The 22,855-nt window shown below is 44.3% G+C and overlaps 1 protein-coding gene across 2 annotated transcripts in view; it reads left to right on the top strand.

Moving 5' to 3' along the window:
* Positions 1 to 22,855, top strand: part of zbtb17 (zinc finger and BTB domain containing 17) — a 34,774-nt gene that overhangs the window by 3,501 nt on the left and 8,418 nt on the right. The window contains exons 2-10 of one of the 2 annotated variants that reach the window (XM_048561100.2): positions 987 to 1,192; positions 2,637 to 2,771; positions 2,993 to 3,166; positions 4,518 to 4,634; positions 9,589 to 9,854; positions 10,859 to 11,001; positions 17,703 to 18,003; positions 20,492 to 20,579; positions 22,197 to 22,313. In XM_048561100.2, the coding sequence (XP_048417057.1) occupies positions 988 to 1,192; positions 2,637 to 2,771; positions 2,993 to 3,166; positions 4,518 to 4,634; positions 9,589 to 9,854; positions 10,859 to 11,001; positions 17,703 to 18,003; positions 20,492 to 20,579; positions 22,197 to 22,313 (1,546 nt within the window). In that variant the 5' untranslated portion in view covers position 987. Of the gene's footprint in view, positions 1 to 986; positions 1,193 to 2,636; positions 2,832 to 2,992; positions 3,167 to 4,517; positions 4,635 to 9,588; positions 9,855 to 10,858; positions 11,002 to 17,702; positions 18,004 to 20,491; positions 20,580 to 22,196; positions 22,314 to 22,855 lie in introns of both variants that reach the window. The other variant, XM_048561098.2, reaches the window with a different exon arrangement.

Genomic DNA, 22,855 nt, shown 5'->3' with positions numbered 1-22,855 from the left:
GTAGACTCTGAATTGTAGATCAGTTTGTTCATGACTTGAACAACAAAACCAAAGAAATTATTGGACATAATCTGTCATTAAATCTGGTCTATCAGCAATCACTCAGCTCAACTGTAGTCAACATTGTCCTTCCCACTGAGCCTTTTGTTTGGATCACTTGAAACATGGAGACTGTAACAGACGTGTTGTGTGTAAAAGTTATTTCAATCTCATAGGCGATCAGAAGAAATAATGAACAGAATTATGTACACTTTGTACATAATATCAGTTTGAGACAGGGTCATTAATACAGGGTCATGGAGTTTAACGCTTCAATATTAATTTATTTCAATGAGCATATTTGTGGCAGTCAGTTTCGTGAGACTAACCAGTAAAATAAATGGAGGCTCACATAAAAGGCAAAGCTTACATAATTTCTTATTTTTGTTATGTTGCAGTGATAGAAATTAGGAAATAAAAAATCTGAGTTTGTTCCAGAAATGCCTTTTGATAATTTTTTAATATTTAAAAATGAGCCGGCTTAGAAATGAATAAATCCAAGATAAAATTTCTTTTCTCCTACCTGAGAAGACAACTCTTGTCTTGCATTCCTCAATCTGTGGCCTCCTTGAGTGGGGAAGCCAATTTAACACAGAATTAGGAATGTTTAACTGTTTACAACTCAGTCCATCGAGCGAAACAAAAGTTCCACACTGGTCTCTGACAGTTTTTAGACATGCATCTTGGTCAGCTCAATACTTGTTGCCACAAAATAAGCTGATCTCCTTCAAGACAACTAGGTAGCCAATTGACAGTGTTATAGCTTAGCTGCCAGAGAACTGAATTGCAGTTGACAGTTTTTAAATTGGTAAAATTGTTACATTTCCTATGACTGATAGAAACCAGTATGCTAAATAATTCTGATGACAACACAGCCCAGACTAATGCAGTTTAATGGGATTTGTTCGGCGGTTGTAACATCTTTTTTTTCTCTCTCCTTGCTCAAGGATGGATTTTCCACAGCATAGTCACCAGGTTCTGGAGCAGTTGAATCACCAGAGACACCTTGGTCTGCTCTGTGACTGCACCTTTGTTGTAGATGGCATTGACTTCAAAGCACACAAGGCAGTGCTGGCCGCATGCAGCGAATATTTCAGGACATTGTTCTTGGACCAGAAAGATGTGGTCCACCTTGACATCAGCAATGCAGCAGGTGAGAATCCTACAGGTACTCTGGTACTCCAACTGTGGACTATGATGCGGAGGATATGTAACACTGTCAGGGCAAGCATGGATTAAAGCCAGTACCACTAACAGCCTGATTCTGTCATTCATGTCTAGCATTCATAACCAGGCGTGTATTTAAGTTCAGTTTTCAAGAGAATGTCATGGTTCTGTGGATCAATGCACATTATGTGAAACTGTGTGCCACAAGATGTAAAAGAAAGTATTTCTATTTATACATTATCTTTTACCAATGCAGAATACTCCAAAGCTCTTCACTGCCATTGAATTCCTTTTGAAGTGTAGTCACTGTTGAAATGTACGATCCAATATTCACATAAAAAGGTCCCTTATCTAGAAAGTATACAAATTACCAAATGATATGTCTTTGATGTTGGTTTAGAGACAAGTTTCAGCCACGACATCGGAAGGACTCCTCTGCTCTTCTCTGCATAATGGAATGAAATCTTTTCATGTCCACCCGATAAGGCTGACAGAACCTCAATTAAATGCCTCACCTAAAATATTTTACTGCATTGAAGTGGGGACATACGTTTTGACCACAGTCTGTCTTGAGTTGGCCAACCTGAGGCTGTGAGGTTGCTAACTTTTCTTCAGCAGCCCAAGATAGAATGAGGGAGAAAAAACATCAGCTGGTTTCCTATTCCTAATCACTATGCAGTCGGGCCTTCAACCAAGGACAGGATGTGGCTGTTCTTTGCCAATGTCAAGTGGTATCTAAGCTTACTTTTGTTTCCTTCATTCTTACATGGGATGGAGGTATGGTTGGCAAGGTCAGAATTTGTTTGCCATCCCTAATTGCCTATAACGGAGAGGCTTGTTCAGCCATTTTTAGAGGAAAATTAAGAGTCAACCACATTGCTGTTGGTCTGGAGTCACAGGTCGGCTTGTAGGAGATTGTCTTTCAATTTCAGATTATTTTAATTGAACTTAAATTCCACCAACTGCCATGGTGAGATTTTAACCCATGACCACACATTAGCTAGATGTTCTGGATTACTTATCCAGTGAGATTACCACAAAATGGAATAGTGATTGCTTCGAGAAGAGTAATTGGCCACTCTTGGAACTGTTCTCAATCCAGTAGGACAACAGGATTGCTTGGGGGTGAGCATGAGAAGTGGATGAATGGCACCATAATGTAAAAAAAATTAATTAATAAAACTTAATGCTTAAAACTTAATTAATAAGGAGTAGCCTTGTGGAGGCAACAGTTGGATTGTTTATTGGTACAAAAGAATCTGAAGCACAACCTCATAACAGCTTTACTCGATGAGGTGAAATCTCACTGAGAAATTGATTGACTAATGTGACTCAGGACTAATGAGCCAGGAGGTCTTCTTGTACTTCCAGGAATGCATTGAATCCCTCAGTGGCAATAGCGTACAGTGATCTGAGATACTTTCTCACAGGTCTCGGCCAGGTGTTAGAATTCATGTACACGGCCAAGCTGAACCTGACCTCGGCGAACGTTTTTGATGTTCAGGCAGTGGCTGGCTTCCTTCAGATGCACAACATTGTCAGCACCTGTAACACTTTCATCGAAGGTAGGTCCTGCACACCATCACCGGCTATCAGCAAAGAGGAACCTTCTCCTTCAGCCAGTGGTATGTATGAAAGAGCCAAAAAGATATAAAGACATTTTAAATGCTTATTCTGTTCTTTCTGTCTCCACAAATTCTTTAAACTATCCAAAGAACAGGTATAAGTAATTAATAATTGGCAACAGTGCCTCTATCTAACTGCACTGATTCTGTCTTGCAAACAGGTATAGAGACGCCAGGCAGTGACGGAAAGCAAGAGAAAGAAGTGGTCACAGATAGTCCTGAGGAGCAGAAGAAGGATCCAGCTGATGAAGTGAAGGATGAAGCACCAGTGGAGTCAGAGGACGACGATACAACAATGGAGTTTGAAGATGACGAAGACAAAGATTACAAGCCTGGTCAGTTGACATCCTCCCCGTGGTGCAACATGGTTGTATGTTCACCGTATTATTTTCATTGCTGACATGAAACTTTGACCCCATGTAATTGGCAGCTGTGTATGGAAATCAGTGATCAAAGTTCAAGAGCATCTGTGAGACTGATCCAGAATAGGCATTAATGTTTTACTGAGGCTGCTTGAGGCTAAAGAATTAACTAGCTTTGGGAGCCAGGTCTGACTCACCCAAGACAAAAAAAAATTAAAGGAGGTTGAAATGCAGCTGATGAAATGCAGACTTTTAAGTATAGTACCTGAAATTGTCAATATTCTTAAATCAAGGCATGAAGTGTGCAGTGAGCTGTCAGACTGTATGTACTTAGGTTCCTTACATGCGTCACACTGAAACTGAAAAAGCTGTACTGTGAACTGCAGAGAAAGAATAGACACTGAATACATATGATCGGTGCTGTGAATCCATTCAAAAACATTCCTATGCCCTGGGTCCGTGGACCTTCCAATTAAAAAATAAAATGGTGAAACTCTTTCCAAATTTGGAGAAATTACCAGAAAAATAAATTAAAAGTCAAAGAAAAATGGGTCCACCTAGAAAACACATGTGTAAACCTGAGGAAGTTAGTAGAGGAATTCAACAGGCAATTTCAGGAATTAGATGTGAAGGAACAAAGTGTCATGTTTGTCTCAAACCTGTTCCTTCAATTAGACATTGATGGGTTAGCTACCAAATTCCATCAGGTGTTTGATTTAGAAAGCAGTGGAGTTAATAAGGAGATAATTTCAATGCAAATTGACATTGTCCCTTGAACAAACTTTCAATGCAGTGCTTTTGGGGATTTTTAAACACAGAAATAAATCCACTCATATTGTTTTGTACTTTAAAAGTGAAAACTTGATTTGGCTCCAGAGAGTGAGACAGTATTCTCCTAAATGAAGATAATCAAGTCCAAGTATTGCATTCGCCTCACAGATAACCATTTGATGGACTGCATATGACTAGCAGTCCCAAACTACAACCCAGACTTCAGGGCACTGGCTGATAATGTGCAGTCACAGGGGTCATACTGAGACTTGGTGAGTAGAGGACAAAATGAATAACTATATTTACACTTGGTTTTAGATTTATATTGTACTAAAAGTAAACTTTATTCTCCTGGGTTGCACTTAAAAAGGTTGGACTCCTCAGCTGTAGTGCATTAATGCTGCATTGCGTGCTGCAGCCTGTCAGTCACATTGATGATCTCTTTGGTTTCTGCCATTCCCACTGCCAGCTGAATTACTAACTTGTTGAGTGTGTCTCTGCACGTTGGTGACCTTCGTCTCTGTGACTTAGCTGTGGTTGTGTTTCCCAATAGGAGACACTGTAAAGGATGCTGTCTCGAAGATATATGGTAAACGCAGGCACCTTCCTGGCAGGAAGAGCATTTCGAGTGACGGCAAAGATGCCAGGATTTCAGAAAATTCCAATGAAGGTATAGTCTTCAGTCAATAATCCATTGTTTAGGTTGTAGCCTTTTCAGATGGGCATGCTTTTTAAAATTATTTTTACTTGTGCCCTTCTGTCCGATAGCTGTCACTGGCTTGTGGTAATCAGATAAAAGAAATAAATCTGAGCTTGGGCTCATTGGATACCTGTATTAGCACAGTACCAACCAATTAGGTATCTAATAGCCACCATGCTTCCCCAACTATCTGCCATGAACACATTTTTGTTTTTAATGAGAGAGTGGATGATGAACAGTGAGCCAGTGCATAGAAGAAATGTCAGCTTTACTTTTTTTCTGTCCCTAGGCAATGCTTCTTTTGCTGTTGAAGGAAATTCATTCCTTCTCCTTCCTTCCTACGATTCCACACGTGCTGTCAATTCCTTGGTACCTTATCTAACTGGCCATTATTCAAATCAAGGTCTAAACAGTGAATGTTAGCGGGATGTCTAAGTATAAGAGACATTAAAGCTTCTTATTCATGGTATGTAGCTGGGCTGGCATTTATTGCTGAGATAACAAGGTGTAGAGCTGGATGAGCACAGCAGGTCACCCAGCATCTTAGGAGCAGAAAAGCTGACGTTTCGGGCCTAAACCCTTCATCAGAAAATCTAGGCCGGAAACGTCAGTTTTTCTGCTCCTAAGATGCTGCTTGGCCTGCTGTGTTCATCCAGCTATACACCTTGTTATCTCGGATTCTCCAGCATCTGTAGTTCCTATTATCTCAGCGTTTATTGCTATCTATTACTGCCTCGGAGAAGTTGATGGTGAGCTGCCTTCTTGAAACGCTGTAGTCCTTGTGGTGTATGTACAGCTATAAATGCTATTATGGAAATAATTCAGGATTTTGATCCAACAACAGTGAAGGAATGCCAATATATTTCCAAGTTTGGATGTTGATTGACTTTGAGGGAAACTTCTTGGCTACATCCCATTTAACATCTCCTAATACTGTATGAACCTTTGAGGTCCATGCATGGTAGCTGCATCTGAACTGAAGTAAATGCATGTATACACCTGTTGCAAGCATGGCCATGCAGCTTAAAGGGAATATTGCTTGTGGTATTGTCATCTGTCTGCTGCCCTTGTTCTTCTACATGGTAGAGGTCATCGATTTGGGAGGTGCTGTCTAAGGAGCTTAGATGAGTTGTTGCAGTGCATTTTGAACATGGTACACACTACTATCTCTGTCCATCAGTGGGGTAAGGAGTGAATGTTTAAGGTAATAGATGCTCCTGATCTGTATCTTGTAGATGTTGGACAGGCATTGAGGAGTCAGGAGGTGAGTTATTCAACATAGGATTCCTAGCCTGTAACCTGCTCTTGCAGCTATGATATGTATATAGCATGGTTTAGTTCAGTTTCTGTTCAATGGTAAACTCAGGATGTTGGCAGTGAGGGATTCAGCAGTGGTAATGTTTAGGTTTTCTTTTATTGGACAGGGTGATTACCTGGCATTTGTGTGATACGAGTATAACTTGCCATTTATCAGACCAAGCCCAAACGTTACACAGATCGTGCTGCATTTGGACACAGACTTTTTCAGTATCTGAGAAGTCATGAATTGTGCTGAACATCGTGCAATCATCAGCAACCATCCCCATTTCTGACCTCCCCTCCATCGTAAGGTCATTGATGAAGCAGCTGAAGATGGTTGTGCCTAGGACTCGAGCTTGAAGAACTTGTACAGTAATGTCCTGGAGCTGAGATTAGATTAGATTAGCGAGTTTTGAGAAGATTTGTAGCTCAGCTTGAGTTTCTGGATGTGAGTTTGCTCGCTGAGCTGGAAGGTTAGTTTTCAGACGTTTCGTCACCATTCTAGGTAACATCATCAGTGAGCCTCCTATGAAGCGCTGGTGTTATGTCCCGCTTTCTATTTATCTGGTTAGGTTTCCTTGGGTTGGTGATGTCATTTCCGGCGTTGGTGAAATTGTCATTTCCTGTTCTTTTTCTCAGAGGGTGGTAGATTGGCTCCAAATCAATGTGTTTGTTGATGGAGTTCTGGTTGGAATGCCATGCTTCTAGGAATTCTCGTGCATGTCTCTGTTTGTCTCTCTTGTCCTAGGACAAGCCAAACAGAGACACGCACGAGAATTCCTAGAAGCATGGCATTCCAACCAGAACTCCATCAACAAACACATTGATTTGGAGCCAATGTGTTTGTTGATGGAGTTCTGGTTGGAATGCCATGCTTCTAGGAATTCTCGTGCGTGTCTCTGTTTGGCTTGTCCTAGGACAAGAGAGACAAACAGAGACATGCACGAGAATTCCTAGAAGCATGGCATTCCAACCAGAACTCCATCAACAAACACATTGATTTGGAGCCAATCTACCACCCTCTGAGAAAAAGAACAGGAAATGACAATTTCACCAACGCCGGAAATGACATCACCAACCCAAGGAACCCTAACCAGATAAATAGAAAGTGGGACATAACACCAGCGCTTCATAGGAGGCTCACTGATGATGTTACCTAGAATGGTGACGAAATGTCTGAAAACTAACCTTCCAGCTCAGCGAGCAAACTCACATCCATTAGATTAGATTCCCTACAGTGTGGAAAAAGGCCCTTTGGCCCAACACGTCTACACTGCCGCTTCAAGCATCCTACCCAGACCCATCCCCCTATAACCCACACACCCCTGAACACTACAGGCAATTTAGCATGGCTAATCCACCTAACCTGCACATCTTTGGACTGTGGGAGGAAACCGGAGCAAACCCACGCAGACACGTGGATAACATGCAAACTCCACACAGACAGTCGCCTGAGGCGGGAATCGAACCCAGGTCCCTGGTGCTGTGAGGCTGCAGTGCTAACCACCGAGCACTGATGACTGACCTCCAACAGCCACAACCATCATCCTTTATGCTAGGTATGACTCCATCCATTGGAGAAATCCCCCTGCCCCGATTCCCATTGACCCTAGTTTTACTCGGGCCTTTTGATGCCAACTTTGTCAAATTCTGCCTTGACATCAAGAGCAGCTATTCTCACTTTCCCTCTGGAGTTCATCTCTTTTGGCCATGCTTGGACCAAAGCTGTAACAAGGTCAGCAGCTGAGTGGGCCGGGTGGAACCCGACTGAGTGTAGGTGAGCAGGTTATTGTTGAGTAAGGGCTGCTTGTGATTGAGGATAGACTAAAATTATGGTAACTGGCTGGATTGAATTTGTCACGCTTTTTGTGCACTGTACATACCTGGGCAAATTTCCCACATTGCCAGATAGCTGGCAGTATTGTAGCTTGAATAGCTTAGCTAGGGGTGCTGCTAGTTCTAGGGCTCAAGTCTTCAGTACTTTTGCCAGCATGTTATCGGGGCTAGCAGCTGTACCTGGTATGCTGTCCTGCACTCTTGATTGAGCCAAAGCTGATCCTGTGGCTTGCTGGCTACGACAGAGTGCAGGATAATACCAGGAAATGAAGTTACAGATTGTAACAAGCGCATTGCTGTTCATGGCTCACAGCACCTCATGTTTGCCCAGCCTTAAGTTACTAGATCTGTTTAAAATTTATCTCAACTAGCATTGTGGGCATGCCACACAACATAGTGGAGTGTCTTCTCAATGTGAAGGTGGGACTTTGTCTTAATGAGGTTTATGTAGTGGTCACTTCTATTGACACAGTGAATGATGTGGAGGTGCTGGTATTGGACTGGGGTGGACAAGGTCAGAAATCACAAGTCACCAGGTTATGGTCCAACAGGTTTATTTGAAATCACAAGCTTTTGCAGCCTCACTCCTTCTGAGTGAGTCAATGAAAGCTTGTGCTTTCAAATAAGCCTGTTGTTATGTGATTTCTGACACTGTGATGGACAAACGTATCTGCAACAGTTAGATTAGTGAGAATGAGGTCAAGTACATTTTTCCCCTCTTGTTGGTTCCCTCCCTACCTGCTGCAGAATCAGTCTAGCAGCTGTGTCATAGAATCATAGAGTTCCTACAATGTGGAAGCAGGCCATTGAGTCCACACTGACCATCCAAAAAGCATCCTACCCAGACCAAACCCCTATCCTATAATCCTGCATTTCCCATAGCTAAGCCCCTTAGCATGCACGTGCCTGGACACTATGGGCAATTTAGCACTTTTTTTAGGACTCAAGTTGTTCTTTTACAAGTGTTGCCACTCAGCCACTCCTTATGATGCACGTGAAAGTTCCTGCCCCAGATGGAAGTCTCTGCTCTTACCATTCTCCATGCATCCTCCAAATGGTCTTCAACATGGAGGAGTACTGATTCATCAGCTGAGGGGTGGAGGTAGCAATCACGCGGGGATATACTTTTAACGTGAGTGGAATGTATCAGGGGATGTATCAGAGGTAGGTTCTTTACTCAGAGAGTGGTAGGGGCGTGGAATGCATTGCTGGAGAGGGCAGTGGAGTCGGCCTCATTAGGGGCATTTAAGCGGCTATTAGATAGGCAAATTGATGATAGTATAAGGTAGGGGTGGAGGTTTGATAGACCTTGGGTTTAGGGTAAATGTTCGGCACGACATCGTGGGCCGAAGAGCCTGTAGTGTGCTGTACAGTTCTATGTTCTAGGTTAGCGGTAGGTAGTGATCAACAAGAGGTTACCCTGCACATGTTTGATCTGTCCCCAAGAGACATCATTAGGTCTGGATTCAAAGATATAAATTAACAAGCTTTCTAACTCAAGACACCGAGGGGAGATTAGGAGTGAGAACCATGGCTAATTCTTTCTATCCATGCTCCAAGGAAACAAAAGCCAGTGGTGATCCCATTTCTGTGCCAGCCGAGATCAGCTAACTCAGCACAGACCATCAATGGCCCCTGTGAATGTATGGTTCAGTATGAGACTGATCGGGGACTTTAAGCATCAGGGCAGCTTATAACCAGTCAGTTTGAAACATATCAGTTGCTATTGTGAACCGGTTAAGGCTACCTCATTTGGCATAACGGACCTCCTGATTTTGTTCCTTTTCAGAGACAGCAGAAGATGAGTTGAGTGAGACTGATAAAGTGGAGCAAGATGAAGACACTGAGATAAAAGAGAATGGGGATGTAATGACACACAGTCATGGAGACAGTGGGGAACATTCTGAATTTAGTGAAAAGCTAGATGCAGCTTCAGAATCAGACGCAACATTGGACGATCAGGATGGTGCTCATGATACCAGACGTCGTCGCTTTGGACCATACATCGACCGCACTGAGTCCCGTCCTTATGGCTCAATAACGCACAAATGCAAGGTAATGGTTCTCTGTATCAAACTGATTTGCGCCAGTTTGTGATGAATGAACAGCCTCGATTACAATGTTTATTTCGGCCAAAGGTGTGCCACTTGTCAGGGACTGAACATACAAGGAATAATCACTTGTTTGAGATGCAGGAAAGTAACTGTCTATGACAGGATTGTGAGCAGCAAGATTCAGCATCACGAGGCTCCTCACGGTTACAAAGGAGGAGGTGATTGTGGTGGTGGTGACAAAACAGGGTAGTTAGCAGAGCATGCTGTACCTGAACTGGCAACAAGAGTCCCATGTTAAAAGGCTAGAATGGTAATGGCAGCCTTGTTGCCAGTTCAGGTACAGCATGCTCTGCTAACTACCCTGTTTTGTTGCTGAATCTTGCTGCTCACAATCCTGTCATAGACAGTTACTTTCCTGCATCTCAAACAAGTGATCATTCTAGCCTTGCCAGTGGCACTACTTTGGCCAAGACAAGCTCGGATTCGAAGCTGTTCATTAGCTTACCTGACACACACACACACACTAATAAAGTGGCTGAGGTGGCCTCCTCTGCCCCCTGCCATGGCTCGTTATTAAAACATACATGGAGACGAATTAGGGCCAGAAATTAGCCACTGGGTCCTGTGATTCTTCTCTGCCATTTCAATAGGATCATGGCTGATCTGATTGCTCCACATTCTCATCTACTCCTGATAACCTTTCACCCCTTGCTTATCAAGAATCTATTGACCTCTACCATATAAATATTCAAAGACTATGTTTCCACTGCCTATTAGGGAAGGGAGCTCCAAAGTCTCATGATCCTCCATGAGGAAAAAAAAATTCTCCTCATCATTGTCTTAAATGAGTGACCACTCATTTTTAAACAGCAACCCCTAGTTCTAGATTCTCCCAAAAGAGAAAACATCCTTTCCACATGAACCTCAGGATCTTTTATGTTTCAATCAAGTTACCTTTTTCTCATCTAAACTTCGAGCAACTGAATTATACCTTCTTTATTCTAGGACTGTGGTAAAGAATTCACACACACAGGAAACTACAAGCGGCACGTCCGCATCCACACGGGAGAGAAGCCGTTCTCCTGCAGGGAGTGTAATAAAGCATTCTCTGACCCTGCAGCCTGCAAAGCACATGAGAAAACACACAGGTATGGGAGAACCACTGTGGCTCGGAATCAATGTTAGTTATTTCAACGTAATTTATTAGTTCATGAGAGCAGGAAGAGGCTATTTAGCTCATCAGACTTGATGTGTCATTCAGTGAAGTCATGACTGATTTCCAACCTAACAACTCATCATAATGATAAAACCAAGAACTGTGGATGCTGGAAATCTGAAATGAAAACAGAAGTTGTTGGAGAAACTCAGCAAGGTTGGAAGCTTCTGTGGAGAGAAAGTGATCCTTCTTCAGAACAACAACGCTCATCTTGGCCAGTTCTGTTTTTGTGTAAAAAGTTCCTAATTTCACTTTCACTCCTGAAATATTTGGTTCTTAATTTTAGGCTTTTCCCATGAGCTCTTTACTCCCCAATCAGTGGAATACATTTCATCTATTTAACCTATTGCTTCCCTTAACATTTTGAAAACATCAGTCAGTCAACTGCTCCAATCATTCGCTCACTCACCCACTCACTCATGCAGTCACCCACCCACCCACAGCCACCTTCACTCACACACGCACCCACTACTCTGTTCACACAGCCACACACATCTACACACCTCTGCAATCACTCACTTCCTCACATTTATTTACTCACCCATCCCCTCACTCTCTCAACCAGCCTTTCATACTTCCTCCCCACCCCGTTACTCACCCAGCCCCTCAGACCCACTCATCCACCCCCTCACACTTACCCCCTATCCCCTCACATCCACTCATCCACCCTCTCACACCCACTAACCCACCCCCCACATTCACTCACTGAGCCCATCACACACCCACTCCCTCGCACTCATTCCCTACCCCTTCACACTCACCCAGCCCCACATACCCACTCACCCACCCCATCATATTCACTCACTCCCTACTCCCTCACACTCTCACTCACACCCACGCACCCACCCCCTCCCACCCAATCACCTAGCCTCTCATACCCAGCCCGTCACAGCCCCTCATACCCACTCACCAAGCCCCTCATACCCACTCACCCAGACCCACTCATCCACTCCCGCACACCCACACACTCAGCCACTTACACTCACCACCCCCTCACAAGCACTAACACCCCTTGCACTCACTCACTCACACCCACACACCCCCTCACATGTACTCGTCCACCCCTGACACTCATTTTGCACCCCTGAAACATCACTCCCACCTCCTCACCCTCTCTCTCCAGGCCCTAGGTGAGTGTTGCAGATTTTCCAATAAGGAGCAAGTCCCTGCACCTGTGAAAGGATCATATCCCTGGAATCCCCCAAAACGCAGTCGGAGCATCCTGACTGAAATGCCAATCAGGAGCACTGCAAGGTTAACCCACCGGAGTACAGAACATCCATTCAATGCTCAATATTTTGGGGAAGAAAGCTTCACCAGTCCATCGGATTCTCAATGTTCCCCCCTTACCCTCCTGATATGTAGAGGAAAGGATAGCAAAGATGATTCTCGATAGGAGTGAGAGAGACAGGGTAGTTGTCATGGGGGACTTCAACTTTCCAAATATTGACTGGGAACACTACAGTTCGAGTACTATAGATTAGTCAGCTTTTGTGCAGTGTGTGCAGGAGGGCTTCCTGACACAGTATGCAGATAGGCCAACAAGGGGCGAAGCCACATTAGATTTGGTACTGGGTAATGAGTCCGGTCAGGTGTTAGATTTAGAAGTAGGTGAGCACTTTGGTGATAGCGATCACAATTCTGTTATGTTTACGTTAGTGATGGAAAGGGATAGGTGTATACCACTGGGCAAGAGTTATAGCTGAGGGAAAGGCAATTACGATGAGATTAGGCAAGATTTAGGGAGCATAGGATGGGGAAGGAAACTGCAAGGGATGGGCACATTAAAAATGTGGAGCTTATTCAAGAAAAAGCTCTTGTGGGTCCTAGATAAGTATGTACCTGTCAGGTAGGGGGGAAGCTGTAGAGTGCGGGAGTCGTGGTTTACGAAGGAAGTGGAATCGCTGGACAAGAGGAAGAAGAAGGCTTATGATAGAATGAGATGTGAAGGCTCAGTTAGGGCACTTGAGGGCTACAAGGTAGCCAGGAAAGAACTAAAGAGAGAGCTCAGAAGAGCCAGGAGGATTCATGAGAAGTTGTTGGCATCAGGGTAAACCCTAAGGCTTACTATAGCTTTATAAGGAATAAAAGAATGACTAGAGTAAGATTAGGGCCAATCAAGGATAGTAGTGGGAAGTTGTGTGTGGAGTCAGAGGAGATAGGGGAAGCACTAAATGAATATTTTTCGACAGTATTCACTCTAGAAAACGACATTGTTGTCAAGGAGAATACTGAGATACAGGCTACTAGACTAGGTGGGATTGAGGTTCACAAGGAAGAGGTATTAGAAATCCTACAGAGGGTCAAGATAGATAAGTCCCCTGGGCTGGATGGGATTTATCCTAGGATCCTCTGGGAAGCCAGGGAGGAGATTGCTGAGCTTTGGCATTGATCTTTAACTCGTCATTGTCTATAGGAATAGTGCCAGACGACTGGGGGATAGCAAATGTGGTTCCCCTGTTCAAGAAGGGGAGTAGAGACAACCCTGGTAATTATAGACTAGTGAGCCTTACCTCAGTTGTTGGTAAGGTGTTGGAAAAGGTTATAAGAGATAGGATTTATAATCTAGAAAAGAATAATTTGATTAGGGATAGTCAGCACGGTTTTGTGAAGGGTAGGTCGTGCCTCACAAAACTTATTAAGTTCTTTGAGAAGGTGACCAAACAGGTAGATGAGAGTAAACCGGTTGATGTGGTGTATATGGATTTCAGGAAGGCGTTCGATAAGGTTCCCCACAGTAAGCTATTGTACAAAATGCGGAGGAATGGGATTGTGGGAGATATAGCAGTTTGGATCAGAAATTGGCTTGCTGAAAGAAGACAGAGGGTGGTGGTTGATGGGAAATGTTCATCCTGGAGACCAGTTACTAGTGGTGTACCGCAAGGGTCGGTGTTGGGTCCACTGCTGTTTGTCATTTTTATAAATGAGCTGGATGAGGGCGTAGAAAGAGATGATGGGAACTGCAGATGCTGGAGATTCCAAGATAATAAAATGTGAGGCTGGACGAACACAGCAGGCCAAGCAGCATCTCAGGAGCACAAAAGCTGATGTTTCGGGCCTAGACCCTTCATCAGAGAGGGGGATGGGGGGAGGGAACTGGAATAAATAGGGAGAGAGGGGGAGGCGGACCGAAGATGGAGAGTAAAGAAGATAGGTGGAGAGAGTGTAGGTGGGGAGGTAGGGAGGGGATAGGTCAGTCCAGGGAAGACGGACAGGTCAAGGAGGTGGGATGAGGTTAGTAGGTAGCGGGGGGTGCGGCTTGGGGTGGGAGGAAGGGATGGGTGAGAGGAAGAACCGGTTAGGGAGGCAGAGACAGGTTGGACTGGTTTTGGGATGCAATGGGTGGGGGGGGAAGAGCTGGGCTGGTTGTGTGGTGCAGTGGGGGGAGGGGACGAACTGGGCTGGTTGAGGGATGCAGTCGGGGAAGGGGAGATTTTGAAACTGGTGAAGTCCACATTGATACCATATGGCTGCAGGGTTCCCAGGCGGAATATGAGTTGCTGTTCCTGCAACCTTCGGGTGGCATCATTGTGGCAGTGCAGGAGGCCCATGATGGACATGTCATCAAGAGAATGGGAGGGGGAGTGGAAATGGTTTGCGACTGGGAGGTGCAGTTGTTTTTTGCGAACTGAGCGGAGGTGTTCTGCAAAGCGGTCCCCAAGCCTCCGCTTGGTTTCCCCAATGTAGAGGAAGCCGCACCGGGTACAGTGGATGCAGTATACCACATTGGCAGATGTGCAGGTGAACCTCTGCTTGATGTGGAATGTCATCTTGGGGCCTGGGATGGGGGTGAGGGAGGAGGTGTGGGGACAAGTGTAGCATTTCCTGCGGTTGCAGGGGAAGGTGCCGGGTGTGGTGGGGTTGGAGGGCAGTGTGGAGCGAACAAGGGAGTCACGGAGAGAGTGGTCTCTCCGGAAAGCAGACAGGGGAGGGGATGGAAAAATGTCTTGGGTGGTGGGGTCGGATTGTAAATGGCGGAAGTGTCGGAGGATAATGCGTTGTATCCGGAGGTTGGTAGGGTGGTGTGTGAGAACGAGGGGGATCCTCTTGGGGCGGTTGTGGCGGGGGCGGGGTGTGAGGGATGTGTCGCGGGAAATGCGGGAGACGCGGTCAAGGGCGTTCTCGATCACCGTGGGGGGAAAGTTGCGGTCCTTAAAGAACTTGGACATCTGGGATGTGCGGGAGTGGAATGTCTTGTCGTGGGAGCAGATGCGGCGGAGGCGGAGGAATTGGGAATAGGGGATGGAATTTTTGCAGGAGGGTGGGTGGGAGGAGGTGTATTCTAGGTAGCTGTGGGAGTCGGTGGGCTTGAAATGGACATCAGTTACAAGCTGGTTGCCTGAGATGGAGACTGAGAGGTCCAGGAAGGTGAGGGATGTGCTGGAGATGGCCCAGGTGAACTGAAGGTTGGGGTGGAAGGTGTTGGTGAAGTGGATGAACTGTTCGAGCTCCTCTGGGGAGCAAGAGGCGGCGCCGATACAGTCATCAATGTACCGGAGGAAGAGGTGGGGTTTGGGGCCTGTGTAGGTGCAGAAGAGGGACTGTTCCACGTAACCTACAAAGAGGCAGGCATAGCTGGGGCCCATGCGGGTGCCCATGGCCACCCCCTTAGAGGGCGTAGAAAGATGGGTTAGTAAATTTGCAGACGACACTAAAGTCGGTGGAGTTGTGGACAGTGACAAAGGATACTGTAGGTTGCAGAGAGACATAGATAAGCTGTAGAGCTGGGTTGAGAGGTGGCAAATGGAGTTTAATGCGGACAAGTGTGAGGTGATGCACTTTGGTAGGAGTAACCGGAAGGCAAAGTACTGGCTAATGGTAAGATTCTTGGTAGTGTAGATGAGCAGAGAGATCTCGGTGTCCATGTACACAGATCCTTGTAAGTTGCCACCCAGGTTGACAGGGTTGTTAAGAAGGCATACAGTGTTTTAGCTTTTATTAATAGAGGGATTGAGTTCCGGAACCAAGAGATTATGCTGCAGCTGTATAAAACTCTGGTGCGGCCGCACTTGGAGTACTGCGTACAGTTCTGGTCACCGCATTATAAGAAGGATGTGGAAGCTTTGGAAAGGGTGCAGAGGAGATTTACTAGGATGTTGCCTGGTATGGAGGGAAGGTCTTATGAGGAAAGGCTGAGGGACTGGAGGCTGTTTTCGTTAGAAGAAGGTTGAGAGGTGACTTAATTGAGACTTATAAGATAATCAGAGGGTTAGTTAGGGTGGATAGGGAGAGCCTTTTTCCTAGGATGGTGATGGCGAGCACGAGGGGGCATAGCTTTAAATTGAGGGGTGAAAGATATAGGACAGATGTCAGAGGTAGTTTCTTTCCTCAGAGAGTAGCAAGGGAATGGAACGCTTTGCCTGCAACGGTAGTAGATTTGCCAACTTCAAGTACACTTAAGTCGTCATTGGACAAGCATATGGATGTACATGGAATAGTGTAGGTTAGAAGGGCTTGAGATCGGTATGACAGGTCGGCACAACATCGAGGGCTGAAGGGCCTGTACTGTGCTGTAATGTTCTATGTTTTCCTCCTCCTCCTCAGCTACTGTTTTCATGACAATGAGATCATAAAATGTATAAGTAGGAGTAAGCCATCTGGCCCATCGAGCCTGCACTGCTACTCAATAAGATCATGGCTGATTTTTTTTTTGTGGACTCAGCTCCACCTACCTGCTCATTCACCATAACCCTTAATTCTTTTACTGTTCAAAAATCTATTTTTGCCTTACAAACATTTAACAAGGTGGCCTCAACTGCTTCACTAGACAGGGAATTCCACAGATTCACAACCCTTTGGGTGAAGAAGTTCTTCCTCAATTCAATCCTAAATCTGTTCCCCCTTATTTTGAGACTATGTTCCTTTGTTCTAGTTTCACCCAACATTGGAAACAACCTTTTTGTTTCTGTTCAGTCTATTCCCTTCATAAATTTATATGTTTCTATAAGATCCCCCCCTCATTCTTCTAAATTCCATTCAGTCCACTCAATCTCCTCTTAAGCCAACCCTCTCAGCTCCAGAATCAACCTAATGAACCTCCTCTGCACCCCCTCCAGTACATCCTTTCTCGACTAAGAAGGCCAAAACTGTACTTTGTACTTGAGGTGTGGTCGTGCCAGCACCCTCTACAGCTGCAGCATAATATTGTGACAGCCTCCCAGTCTCATTCCACAGCTCCAGACAGAGTAAAGCCACTGATGTCATACTGCTTCTTGCTCCTCCAGTCAAAGATTCTCTCTCTCTTGCAGTTGATATTTTACTAGAAATGGTTGGTTGGGTCACACAAGACTCCAGGTTGGCTACCTGTTTGGAAATCTGGTTTAGGCATGGGATTAGGATGAGCTGAGGTTAATATAGAAGCCAACAAGGTGGAGTTTTTGAAAAATCAAATCTGGAGGTGGCTTGGGCATAATTGAAACCAATTTTGTATTCCAAACCCAGGCTGCCCTGAGGGCTGAAAACAAGTTGAAGGAATAAATTAAAGTGTAATTTTTTCACCATAGTGCATTTTCATCTGGACACAGATCAAACTTGAGTGACAACAGTGAATTTATTCATAATTAAACGCAGTTCCTAAAAAGACAAAAGCTTTCGATTAGAATCCTGTACTAACAGTACTCCCTTTTCCCACAGTCCTGTTAAACCTCATTCCTGTGAAGAGTGTGGGAAGAGCTACCGGCTCATCAGTTTGTTGAACTTGCATAAGAAGCGACACACGGGTGAGGCTAAGTACACGTGTGATGACTGCAGGAAAACATTCACCACCTCCGGCAACCTGAAACGCCACCAGCTGGTTCACAGTGGTGAGAAGCCTTACCAGTGCGATTACTGTGAGAGATCATTCTCTGATCCCACTGCCAAAATGCGGCATCTCGAAATGCATGATGCTGACAAGGTTCACAAGTGTCCACACTGTGAGAAACGTTTCAATCAGGTAGGTCTCCTCCTTTCCCCACATCTTAGCAGGTGTGGGGTCCTTGTTGAGATCCAATCACTTGTCCTGGCAGAATTCTAGTCAGTGAGTGTTAACAAGCTGTTGGCAGGAGACAGGAGATTCTGTTCTTGTTCTTGCCTGACCTGTATGCACCAATATATCTTTCAACAAAAGTCAGTGACAATGACTGATTCTTGTTCAATATTTACTAATCTTACTCCCCTTCAATGCAGGGGTGAGTTGTAACACTTCTGCTGCAGGGGCTAAGATCAGTGAACTCAACTAGAATGTGGGTGGTATCTGTCTCTGCAGCCAGAGCAGTATTCTAAGCAAGTAGGTAATTTCTCTTATGTCAAAGCCATGAAGCTATAACATGGGACTAAATTGGTACTCGGAGAATGTGTAAAGCACATCAACAGCAAGAAAGGATTTCTTTTCCAAACAATGATTGGGATTATCGAATCTGCATGGCAGATGATAATTCCTCAATTTGAATGCTTGCATAGGTGGCTCCACAAGGATCTGTTGTACTCCTGATCCAGCAACACTGAACTGAAAATGATTTAATGGCTTCTTCAGACCTGCCTTCACTGCGGTGAGTTTAAACAAGTTCTGTAAAGGAGGGGAAGTGGCTACTATTTTTTTAAAAAATATACCTCTGAGTGGCTAGCAAAGGCATAACATCGTGTACCTCTCTGATGTTATGGAGTCATCGTGACACAGATGGAGACCATTCACCCTGGGATAAAAGGTGTAGAATATACATAATTACAGTTTGTGATCTGAATCTTAAAATAGAGGCAAATAGGTTTTGGTTAGGTCTGCAAAGATAGTTTTTAAAAGAATTGTAAAGTTATTTGGTACAATGGCATAAATACATCATCTCCTAGAAGGCATGTTATTCACTCAAATGGAGTTAATGGATGAAATGTTTATACTGCTGAGTATAAGACAGGCAGGAGGAAAAAAAAGATTAAAGCCAATAGTTCTGTTTGGACTTCAAAACAGAGGGTTCAAGGTTTCAGTTCAGTGGAACCAGTCAGCCAGGCAGAAATGTATTTTTTTTTATCAGATGTGCAGCATCGAGGTTGTGAGAGTATTGTAAAAGTTTTCAAGCCAACTGAACTGAAAGGAGACTTAGGTCATCAGGGATGAATGAGGTTCGTGCCAGCCGACTTGGAAAGGAATTATAAAACTGTCTTAGGAATTCAAGGGCAAAGGAATCTGGGAAAAGTCAAGAAAGTAAAAAATTAAAGAGTTAAGATAAGATTTTATTTCAGTATCTGTAAAAGGATGTGTTGAGAAGTCCATTGAAATGTTGTTTTCCATTGTGTCTAAATCTTCCTAACTGTCTGATATAAGTAGAGAACTTTGTTTCTTTTGTTTATTAAATATATGTTCTGTTAAAGAGCATCTGCAACCTTACGTGAACATATTGTGATGACTAAACACCATAATAACCAACAGTTTAAAAAACAGATATGATCTATCAAGTCAAGTTTCACTCTGGGATCTTATTTGGCTGAATATTAATCATCAGCTAGGATCATCAAGTCCAATGCCAGATTTCTGTGGAGTAATCCAGTCAGTCTCATTCCCTCCCTGTTGCCCAACAAGTTGTTACCCATCCAATTTCATTTTGAAATCATTAATCACCTCCTCTTCCACTACACTTGTTGGTAATGAGTTTCACTTCATTATCACCCTTAGCATTAAAAAAAGTTTTTTGTCATATCCCTCGGTCCCCTAGTTCTTGTACCATCTGCAAATGGCAACAGCTTTGTCTACTTTAACCAAATCTACTATAATTTCAAATCTCCCCTCAATCTTCTTTGTTTCATGAAGAATCCAAGTTTCTCCAAGGTAACCTTCTAGCTAAAATTCTTCATCCCCAGAACCATTCTGTGATTTCCTCTGCACCCTAGAAAGGACCTTCATACCCTTCCTATAGTGTGGTAACCAGAACTAGGTGCAACACTGTAGTTCTGGCCTGTTGTCCATGTCCCCAACCATGTTACAGTGTGGATAAGGGTCCCTAATGTGGGGCTGTTAGTCATAAAGGGAAACAAATGACTTGCTCATGACCAGCAGCTACTTCTCCCAAAGCCCTTCCCTATTATCTCTCAAGCTTAGTTTTATTTCCTTTTCTGCCTGCCCTTTCAGTCTTTCTTAACAATGTATGAAGACTGTAACTGACTGCCATTGGTTTTGGTCATTTCTCTTCTGGAGAGTCCATTTTGGTCTACCTGAGACCCACAACCAACGTTAACTCACCTCATGACTGGGATCCAGGACTACTTCAGACCTTGCAAACTCTGCCGACAACAGGCCTCCATTATTCAGAGAGCAGGAAGCCTTCAGAACAGGAGTTGTCATCCATCATATGTTTATGCTACTTGTTTGGATCCTGATTGCTAATTTGTGTTGCAAAATCTAAACACAGCATTAGCTGCTGATGCAGCTTATTGTCACTTTATCTGTTTTACAGCTGGGGAACTTGAAAGCCCATCTGAAGATTCACATTGTGGATGGACCCCTGAAGTGCAGGGAATGTGGGAAGCAGTTCACCACATCAGGTGAGAGCTGGACTTACTGTGACCAGTACCCTGACCTTGTGAAATGTGTAATAAAACACCTGCACTCAGCATTGACTTGGTCAGTTGTATATGCAGGTAGTCAAGCAATTGAGAAAGATACTGGCTGCATGTCTGGAGTTGGGTGACATCAGCCAGAATGAGAAGGATGCAAATTGACTTTCATGTTCCTGGGTGAGAGAATGGAAAAGTGACTGAAGATTCTTTTCAATGGGCAGCATTCTGTCTTCTTGAGTCAAAGACTATAGTTTCAAGCCTCACTTGAGAAACCTGAATATATGTTCCTGGTTAATACTCCAATGCTGAGCAAGGTTTCATTTTTCATTATTTCATTATATTATATGCCAAAGTCTAAGGACAGGCTCAGCACTTTCAAATGTAATCAGGTGTGATCTCTCTGATATTGTGGTCAATATTTATTCCACCAAACTGCATCCTAACAACAGATTACATTTCATTTTACTGATTCATGAGATCTGGGCTTTGCTGGCAGATCCTGCATTTATTGCCCATCTCTAATTGTCCTGGAGAAGGTAATGATCACCACAGTAGTCAGAGGTAATAGGAACTGCAGATGCTGGAGAATCCAAGATAACAAAGTGTGGAGCTGGATGAACACAGCAGGCCAAGCAGCATCTTAGGAGCACAAAAGCTGACGTTTCAGGCCTAGACCCTTCATCAGAAAAAAACCCTTCTGAAGGGTCTAGGCCTGAAACGTCAGCTTTTGTGCTCCTAAGATGCTGCTTGGCCTGCTGTGTTCATCTAGCTCCAGACTTTGAACCACAGTAGTCCTTGGATCTAGATGGATCTATGTTGCTATTGAGAGGAGAGTTCCAGGACTTTGTTCCTTCAGTGTCGCTGAACCAATGTACTTTCAAGTCAGGATGGTACATTGCTTGGAGGGTAACTTGCATGTGGTGGCGAGACCTTGCACCTGCTGCTCTTGTCCTTCTAAATGGTAGGCGTTGTGGGTTTGGAACATGCTGTCAGTGGAGAGTCAGTGCTACTGAACATCGCTGGATGAAGTGGATGTTGAAGATAATGGATGATTTGTCAGTTAAGTAAAGTCCCTTGTCCTGGATGGTGTCAGACTTCTTCAGTTTTGTTGGAGATGCACTATTCTTGGCAAATGCAGTGTATTCCATCACATTCAGAGATAATGGGAACTGCAGATGCTGGAGAATCCAAGATAATAAAATGTGAGGCTGGATGAACCATCAGGCCAAGCAGCATCTCAGGAGCACAAAAGCTGACGTTTCGGGCCTAGACCCTTCATCAGAAAGCTCTCTAATGAAGGGTCTAGGCCCGAAACGTCAGCTTTTGTATTCTATCACATTGCTGACTTATGGCTTGTAGTTGGTGGATAGGTACTGGGTAACCAGTATGTCATGCTGCAGAATTCCTAGCCTCTGTCCTGCTCTTGTAGATGTAGTATATATGAATGGCTGGTCCAGCAGTTTGAGATCTTTCTTCAGTTTCTGGAGCTATGGTAATGTGCCTTTCCTGAGGCTGGACCCTCTTTGTTTTGCAGACCATTCCAGTTTATTAAAGTTCTGTTCCCTACATCTTGGCACTAACTCCAACAGTTCTACTTTACAGGAAACCTTAAACGCCACCTGAGGATCCACAGTGGGGAGAAACCGTACGTCTGCCCACATTGCCAGCGAGCATTTTCTGATCCTGGAGCATTGCAGCGTCATGTGCGCATTCACACAGGTAATAACCTGAAATATCTGCCCATGTGGGGCTTTGGTATTCAGAAATAATCACAAAGTCACCTCTGAAAAAGATCAAAATAAGTTTTGGAATCAAGAGGGAAGTGTATTGTCTGATGCAGCCTCATGCCAAGAGGCCTCAAAACTGGTGATTAATTGTCAATATGACAACATCATAACAATATCACGTGGGCTGTGGCTGGAGCTGCAATGCCTGTTAAGAGTGCAGCTGTAGTCATACCCAAGGCTGCCTTGGCTGTTGTTCCCTGGAGGCACAGGGAGCGTTCCCTTGTGGTTATGTCATGTCCGTCCCGTGACCTGTGCAGCCAGTTCTGCATCTATATTTATCAGCTGGAGATTCTTTACACTCGTTTTTCTTTTAAACTGTTCCCACCCCACCCTAAACCACAGTAACAGTTCAGCAATTCAGGTATATGTGCACAGTAATTAGAGCACACACATGGCTGCGCCCTGATCTGTACAGGTCTCAGGTTCAATGCCCAGAGTTGACTGGAGTGATGTTCCACACACTGCAGTGGACTC

This window comes from Stegostoma tigrinum, chromosome 28 (assembly GCF_030684315.1).
Source record: "Stegostoma tigrinum isolate sSteTig4 chromosome 28, sSteTig4.hap1, whole genome shotgun sequence".
Taxonomy (NCBI): Eukaryota; Metazoa; Chordata; class Chondrichthyes; order Orectolobiformes; family Stegostomatidae; genus Stegostoma; species Stegostoma tigrinum.
This window is presented reverse-complemented; position numbering and strand designations above follow the sequence as displayed.